Genomic DNA, 8386 nt, shown 5'->3' with positions numbered 1-8386 from the left:
GAGCAGAAGTATCTTCTGAATGGTGTGACTCGAAGTGCGGCACTCCAGCCGTTAACCTTGATTTGTGATTACCAAAATCGATCTGGCGACATCTTTCCGAGGCTAATTTGTCACTCGAGAATTGGTCAAACTGAATCGTTAATGACAGGCGATAAGATAGTGGAGGCCTAATGGGATCCCTTCTTATCGCCGCGATGGATAATGCGAATGGAATTGAAATTGAAATTGGCGTCACTCGCAACCACTTGACAACCCCTCAAGATGCCAGATATGATTTCCAATAAATTAATAATAATTAAACTAGAATTTATTCACTCCAAAAAAAAAAAGGTAATCACACGTGAAAAAAAAATGATGTAATGAAGTAAATAATTGCTAGGGCTCGATTAAATGCTTTGCTTTTATTGCTCCGCCTCAATTTCAGCCAATTCAACGGGCACACCATCCATCATCCGTTCCCGACTGGCATCCCCTTTACTTCATTGCAGTGCAGTCATAATCTGCGGAGCAAACGCTGTTGAAGGGATCGAACTGCATCTCGCCAGGACACTTCTTGGTGTAGCCCTTCAGCTCGTCCCCGTCGGCGTAGCTGCAGATGATGAAGTGGGTGCAGCTGTTCGTGGGGAACATTCCGGTGGTGGCGCACACATTGTCCTCTTCGGTGGTTTCCGCGTCATCGCTGGTGGTCACGTCGCCGCTTTCAGTGGTCTCGGTATTGGGCTCATCGCTGCTGGTCTCATCGGTGGTCGGCTCGTCGGTTGTGGGTTTTTCTGTGGTGCCAGGAGCATCGGTGGCTGGTTTTTGCGTGGTGCCAGGTGCATCGGTGGCTGGTGCACCGGTGGTTCCCGGAGCATCAGTAGCAGGTTTTTCCGTGGTGCCAGGAGCGCCGGTAGCGGGTTTCTCAGTGGTTCCAGGAGCGCCGGTAGCGGGTTCCTCAGTGGTTCCAGGAGCGCCGGTAGCGGGTTTCTCAGTGGTTCCAGGAGCGCCGGTAGCGGGTTCCTCAGTGGTTCCAGGAGCGCCGGTGACGGGTTTCTCAGTGGTTCCAGGAGCGTCGGTGGCGGGTTTCTCAGTGGAGCCAGGAGCATCAGTAGCTGGTTCCTCGGTGGTGCCAGGTGCCTCAGTGGCTGGTTTCTCTGTGGTGGAAGTAGCCGCCGTGCTCTCAGGGCTCTCGGTGCTCTCAGTGCTAGCATCCAGGCTGTTTGGCGGAATGGTGGGGTTCTCGATGTTGCTATCGTCACGAGCCTCAAACGCGGAAATGGACTGGACGCACTGGGCCAGCGAGGAGCTGAAGATCAGACCAGCGGGACAGCGCAGGAAGCGCATGGAGTAGCCACCGTTGCCGGTGGACTGGCAGGCGTAGAAGTTGGGTGTGTTATCCACTTGGGCGAAGTAGCCGCTGCTGCGACACAGGGATTTGGCCTGGATCGTTGAAGGAGCCAGGATGAGGGCCAGGCCCATCAGCATCGTTAGCTTGAACATCTCGTTTGGGGTTTCGTTTTTCGGCACTTGGTTCGACGGACTAACTGGCCGGACAATCGGACCGTCCCTTTTATAGCCAGGCCCAATCTTCTAGATGGCCAGCGATTAGCTGATAAAGACAGAATTCGTTGGTATGTCGGTGGTGGTGGCCAAAAGTCTGGCCCGGTGACTAAGCTTCAGATAAGGGATCATTATAAATGGCAGCCCGGCCATATCGTCTTGCCCTCGAGGAAACGTATATCTTTCGTAGTGGAAATTCCCATGCTTGGGCTTCTTTCAAACCCATTGATCCATTAATGAAGTCCGAAAATCCCTTAAAAGTAAGTGGTAACTTCTTTACAATTCCGCAGCAAATAGTTTCTATTATACCACTTGGTATTTATTGATAAGTAGACGTGTACCTTTAAGATATATAAAGAGATATATAAGGATATATTTAAAGATTTATTTAGACTGCAATATTTGTTCACCTTATGTTAACCTTATAAGGTTAGAAGGTGTAGGTTTTCTATTGAAAATAAATTTGATTTGAATAAGAATGGATACCGAAAATGGCTTTCCACATATTGAATACAAGCACATAATTTTAAATATTTATTTACACCACATAGCAAAAAAAATAAACATGTTAACAAAAAAAGGAAGGATAATTTCACTAGACTAGAGCAAGGGACCAACATAGATGGAAGTGTTTATCTGAAGGAAAGGAGCTCGACGCTCGGAGCGCGGAACTCGGAGGAAGTTACTCCGCGGACTCGGCACTCTCGATGGAATCGCCCTTGGCCTCGGCCTTGGCCTTGTCCTTCTCGGCCTTCGCCTGCTGCTTGGCCTGCTCCTTGGCCGCCTTCTTGGCGGCCTTCTCCTCCAGCTTCTGCTGCTTCTTGGCCAGCTTCTCCTGCTCCTTCTGGGCCTTCAGGCGCAGCTTGGCCTCGGCCTTGTACAGCTTCAGTTCCCGCTTGATGGCAGCCAGGTCGCTGACCTCGGTCGCCTCTTGTCCGGGCACAATCTGCGTCCAGTCGTAGCGCCAGCATCCACCGATCAGGGCCTCGAACCTCTGGCCACTGGAGCAGCGCACAATGAACTTGTGGAAGCCGCCCTGCAAACTGGCCACGCAGCTGTAGTAGTACGTCTCATCCAGTCCGGCGAATCTGCCCACGGCCAGACACTGGAAGCCCTCATCCTGGCACTCGGCCAAGTCCCTTACGCATCTGCCCAGGCTCGGCGAGAAGATGGTCAGTTCCGGGCAGGAGAGCTCGATGTCCTGCAGCTGTCGCAGCACGGGATTCAACAGGCAGTTGTGGTAACGGCTACAATCGCCACTGATGTGCGGAAACAGTCCTGCCGTCTGGCATTTGAAAGTGGGCGGGGTGGGTGCAATGGTGATGCCTGCCGGTGTGGAAGGACTGGAGCTCTCGGGTTCTGCTGGAGAGGAAGAGCTGGAACTCTCGGACTCTGCAGGAGCGGTAGTGGTCTCCTCGGGAGCGGCGGAGCTCTCCTCGGGTGCGGAAGTGGTCTCCTCGGGAGCGGAAGAGCTCTCTTGGTCGGCTGGTGAAGTTTCCGGCACAACAGTGGTGGTCTCTACATCTCCAGATGCGTTCGTGGAGGTCTCCTCTTCGGAAACGGTGGTTTCCTCATTGCCAACAGTAGTTTCCTCACTCGGTATGGTGGTGTCCGCCTCCGTGGTCAGTTCCCAGCCACCGGATCCGCTGCCCTCCTCGCTTGGCTGAATGGTGGTGGTGGTGGTGGTGGCATCGCTCCAGGGCTCCGACTGGCCCACATCCTGGGACTGCGCCGAACCGTCGCCGCTGAGCGCCAGGATGCCGCAGGACTTGGTCAGCAGCTGCAAGTTAGCAAATGGTCAGGTATCGGCCTAATCCTCGGAATAACTTGGGTCATCCGGTGAAACTTACCAAGGCGGCGCAGAACAGCAGGACTGTGGTAAGCTTGGAGATTCGCCGGCCCGTCATCTTGCGAACCGTAAAAGTGGTTTGTGTGGTTTCTCTAGGTGCTGTGGTCGTTGTCATCGTTGCCAGTGGCTAACGTCGGTCGATCGTTGTGTGAGCTGCTAGCCGAGAATACGGCCGATTATATAGCTGGCCGATCCGTCGGGGATGCTGTGGTGGCTGGCCTTATCGGGCTTAGCACCTCTCACCTCCTCGGTATCTGTGGCTGTGTCCGTATCTGTATCTGTAACTGTATCTGGCAGATAGACAGGCGGCCAGATACGTTCCGTATATGGTGCAAATAAAATATCTGGCTGTTTTTCACCCCGCTCTGACGTCGCTGGATTGTTTTTGGGGTTGCAAAATACAGTTGTAAACCCGCACCACACATCCCCGCGGATGTGAAACGGAAGTGTGTAAAGATAAGTGGCTAAATCTGGGGGGAGGTCAAGTGGGCGTCATGGCAGCTCCAGATAAATGTGTTTGTCCGGTCTTCTTCCCTTCGCAGCTACTGCTTTTGCTGCGATCTTCCGATCTTTCCAGTGGATAGCCATAACAATGGTAGTGACGCATCCGAGATCTGCGAGCCATGCTGACATTCGATCTTCACTTTGCTGCGCAGCTCAACAGTTCTTTCGTTAGAAATGATCGTTTGAAGTTTGTTTGAGTTTGCAATCTTTTAGGACTCAAATTATTTGGCTGCTCAGTATAAAATAAGTACGAGTTAAGCTTAAATGATTATTATAACTTATGAATAGTATAAAAATTATCTTTACAGGACTACTTCCATTGATAAAAACTAACGAAGAAATCGCTGACACTGATCCCCATTTAAAGAAACCGGAATTTTGTCGTCATTATGAGCTATCCTATCACTCAAAGAAACTCTGTGATGTACAAGTTAATCGCATGCTGACACCTTATCTATATTTTTCCCATATTCCCCTTCTGAAATGCAGATCTGAGTCACCTTTCTCGTAATCTAAATCGCATTGAGCTCCCAAATACCAAGATTTGCTCATCATAACATGACAGATAGAACCTTTGGATCGGGAAAGTATAAGCTCGTAGTTAATTAATTAATAGCAACAATAGTAAATAGTAGTCAATGAAGAAAACAACAATTAAAACTAAATTCTTAACTCCGATTTAAATAGAGGTTTAAATAGATAGATATGCAAAGCCTTACTAAATTGGATGGATACTATAATAAAATATTATTTGTTGGCTTGAGCCAAGCGGTTTATAAAATACTTAATAAATAGCAGCATATATACTATACTATACACTTTAGAATCAAATTTAAAAGCGGATGACTTAAGCCACAACCGGAACCTAAAACAAAAATTGCTATTTTATTTCGAGCAGAAACCTATTTATTTAAAAAAGAGGCGCCTTTGAAACTGGAATGCTGTGTAAAAAGTTATGAGCTCTACCAATGCATCTGCATCTAATGGATAGTTCTGAACCGACAAGCGCATATCTACGTTAGAGGTCACCAAAATAGATACATATCCCACGACTGGGAAGTATGGTCAGTGAGTGAGATTGTTTGAACACCAGACTAACGACATAGTTTCGGATCAATCGGAACCCGGGTGACCTCGATACCCTAAGTGGCCTACCACCAGCCACCCGGTGTCTGTCGATCTAGGTGTACAGTCGTATATGTCCAGCCCAGTACCCATTTATCTGCTCCAACTGGCGGCCATAAACATAATCCGTCACTGACGCCGGTGCGCGCTGACTGAATTGCAGGCAAACGCTTTACATATCTGACGTTAATCTCACGGATACACGGCTATATGGATACACGGATACGTAGATACGCAGATACAGTTGTGCTGTGTGTGGACAGAGATATCTCTGTGGTATATCTGGTATATCGTGATAAGAGGCCCGATGTTATCAGCCTGCTTCTCCGGCTCTCCGATTCTCCGGTTATGGGTCTCTGGTCCGTATCGTTCGTCTGTGCTCCATATGTGTGTGCTAGCGCCCATTATCTAAACGGTTTTTGGGGTTTGGTGAATGATGAATGCCAGCGGCTAGACGGAGTGCACACAAAAATTCCAAGCGCCCAGCGAACGGATACGGATCAACTCCTACAGTTAGCCATCCAGTCAGTCGTCCATCTAGCCCACGTCCAGCAGAGAATACAAATACATAGCTGCACATCTGTATAGCCAGCTAGATGGCAACCTCAGCGATCGGCGGGGTGGGTGTGGGTGTGGGCGTGGGCATGGGCGTGGCTGCCTCCAATCCAGTGCGACGACCCACCGCCAGAGCCACCGCCGGAATCCAAAGACGCAGGGTGGTCAAGAAGCACATCCAGCAGAAGTACATGCTCTGCGGCTTCGCCATACACGTAAATACATGGTATTAGACTTCATTATGATTCCCTAACCCCGTCGAGATCTAGGCTTTTCTGGCCACTCCCGCCTATCTGTACGGGAATGTGGTGGAGTCCGACAAGGATCTGGTGATAAGGATCTGGCCGGCTATCGTTTACCAGGCCACCGGAGAGATCTGCCGCTCGATAATGGAGCACTTGGACACAGAGTACAGTGGCAGATCGAGGGAGACGACGCAGTACCGAAGGGTCTTCCTCCTGGCCACGCTCATCGCCTGCGTCTCGCTGATGGTCAGTGGGATCCTGTTCTCCTCCGCCTGGATCGTGGTCACCACCACCACGCAGGTGGTGGCCATTGTCTTCTACGGATGCTTTGCAGGTAAGTTACCTGGGCCTCAGTCATCCGCAAACAGTTTTGCCTAATCTGTCGTCTGCAATCTCCCCAATCCAAAAAGGCGGGAAGCCACAAAAAAAAGTATAAAGTGTACAGTTGTGCTTATAAACATAGTTGTCTACTGAGTCTATTATTTGTAATGCACTTTTAAGAGAAGGTTTTGAATATTTTTAAACAAAATACCCGTGTATTGAACTACGACAGTTTCATCGTGATAATAAGCCAATATACATATTACATATACGTATATTGGTGGGCGGCATTATCATTTTGCATTCCTTATCACTCCGACAACTTATATTTGAATTCTATAATTTCATAGTTGTAAGCTGCTATGTTAGTGTTAATTAAAAAAATAACTTGATATTTTTCAACCTGGAAAGACCACAGAAACACTACATTCTATCCCTTACCCAAGGTATCGGCTCCAGCTTGTACCTGTGGAAAACGCACGTCATCCTGGAGGCAGTGCGTCCGCGGGAGGACAAGTACGTCCGCAAAACGATCCACCTGTGCGGCGAAGCCTTCTGCCAGCTGTTCCTCTCGTTTGTGTTCACCAGCCTGCGCACCCTCTACGGCACCGCCCAGTCCATCGTGCTGATGTCCGCCCTGCTGGTGAACCTCATCCCGCTGAGCCTGATCATCACCAAGCACCGCGAGGATGCCTTCACCACGAAGCGGATATCGGTGATCAAGGCGGAGACTGGTTTCGCTGCACTGCCGCTGCGAGCCGCACTGGCGGCCAACTTGGTGGCGGACCAGCTGGACGGATTGGACACGCTCTCCTGGCGCAATCCGGCCACCACTGAAATGGCCACACCCAGTAGTGCTGTCGCCGCCGCCGTGGTGGTGGACACCCACAGCAACTACATGCTGGCCACCGACGAGGCGTACGTGACGTATGTGAATCCCAACGGGGTCGAGATCATGGAGATCATACCCGAGGAGGACGAGACGGTGTCCATGATGCGGTCGAGCAATGCGACCATCGACAACTACGCCATGTCCGCCTCGCAGACGTCGCACAAATCACTGTCCAATGGACTTCTCTATCCACTGACGCCACAGCATCCGTTGGCCACGGGTACAGGAACCGGAACAGGTAGCTCCTCACCTCTACCTACCGACTATGCCAACCTGGTGAGTTGACCGCATGCTTTGTGGAATAGGGCTTTCTAAACAGCATTAATAATCTCAAACCAATCCTTGTCTACCTCTTTGTCAGCGCCGCATCCGTCGAATGTCCCGGGCGGTGACCACGCACCTGTGGTGGAACCTGCTGGACAAGATCGCCATGCCGCTGCAGCAGGCGCTGCTGGTGCCGCAGCTGTACGCCACCACACTGCTCCTCTCAGCGGACATCTTCAGCTACGTGATGTGCCTGACGGTGCTACCGGGCCTAGCTGTGAGTCACCATGCGCTAAAAAACGCCGAGATCCCTTTCCTCTTCTCCCTGCTGGCCTTCCCTTGGATGTGCTTCTCCCTGATGACTCCCCGCTTCGGGACGAGCCTCTACAAGCGGAAGCTCCAGTGGCACACGCTGGGCAGCATCTGCAAGTGCCTGGCGCTGATCTGTGAGTCATGATAACCGGATCAAGCTTACTCGAGCCATCAGTAGATACTTCTTTGTTTCGCCCCCAGTCATCAGCTTCTCCACCTCCAAGCTGCTGCTCAGTGTGTCCGCCGTGCTGCTGGGATTCGGCCAGGTGGTGACCGCCTTTCTGCAGGAGCTGGTCTTCCAGATGGGCATGACGCGAGCCAACTGGACGGCCATACGCCGGCCGGTGCACTTCACCAACGGCCTGCTGGTGCTCCTCTGGGGCGCTTTGGCCCACTGGGTGGTGGAGCTGTACTCCTTCCAGGCCACCGTAGGACTGGCCGGCGCCCTCTACGGAGCAACCACGCTGGTCTGGAACTTCATCTTCTTCTGCTGCCAGGGCAAGGATTGAGGGACTGAAGAATTCGCGCGGTTTCACGCACCAAGGCTTCCAGCTCTGTAACTGTCTGCGTGTGGGTGTGTGTGTGGGTTGTGTGCGTGTGTGGGTTTGTGTGTGTGTTGTGCTGTGGCTGACGTTGTTGTTGTATTTGTGCAGTGATATTAATAAATAAATATACAAACTACAAACTAGCAGAACTCTGCTTGCATTTTTGATCGTTTTACCGCTCTTGTGAATTAGACTTTTGAGAGCAGGTGAACCTAAATTTTAATAGGCATACTTC

General features: G+C 50.9%; 3 protein-coding genes across 3 annotated transcripts; 1 reads left to right on the top strand and 2 right to left on the bottom strand.

Annotated features, from left to right (window-relative positions):
- Positions 1 to 474: 474 nt before the first annotated feature.
- On the bottom strand, positions 475 to 1524 carry LOC6550386 (protein PBMUCL2). Its single transcript, XM_001977717.3, has one exon. It carries the CDS (start codon positions 1477 to 1479, stop codon positions 475 to 477), a length of 1005 nt encoding a protein of 334 aa, XP_001977753.1. The 5' UTR covers positions 1480 to 1524.
- Positions 1525 to 2101: 577 nt separating this feature from the next.
- LOC6550385 (uncharacterized protein F26C11.3) lies at positions 2102 to 3697 on the bottom strand. Its single transcript, XM_001977716.3, has 2 exons — positions 3390 to 3697; positions 2102 to 3319 (listed from the first exon to the last, which is right to left on the bottom strand). The coding sequence occupies exons 1-2, from the start codon at positions 3501 to 3503 to the stop codon at positions 2222 to 2224; spliced, it is 1212 nt and encodes a 403-aa protein (XP_001977752.1). The 5' UTR covers positions 3504 to 3697; the 3' UTR covers positions 2102 to 2221.
- Positions 3698 to 5303: 1606 nt separating this feature from the next.
- LOC6550384 lies at positions 5304 to 8115 on the top strand. Its single transcript, XM_001977715.3, has 5 exons — positions 5304 to 5787; positions 5842 to 6151; positions 6585 to 7306; positions 7392 to 7740; positions 7808 to 8115. Exons 1-5 carry the CDS (start codon positions 5614 to 5616, stop codon positions 8113 to 8115), a joined length of 1863 nt encoding a protein of 620 aa, XP_001977751.1. The 5' UTR covers positions 5304 to 5613.
- The last annotated feature ends 271 nt before the right edge of the window (positions 8116 to 8386 follow it).

This window comes from Drosophila erecta, unplaced genomic scaffold, assembly GCF_003286155.1.
Source record: "Drosophila erecta strain 14021-0224.00,06,07 unplaced genomic scaffold, DereRS2 tig00000126-arrow-pilon, whole genome shotgun sequence".
Lineage (NCBI taxonomy): Eukaryota > Metazoa > Arthropoda > Insecta > Diptera > Drosophilidae > Drosophila > Drosophila erecta.
This window is presented reverse-complemented; position numbering and strand designations above follow the sequence as displayed.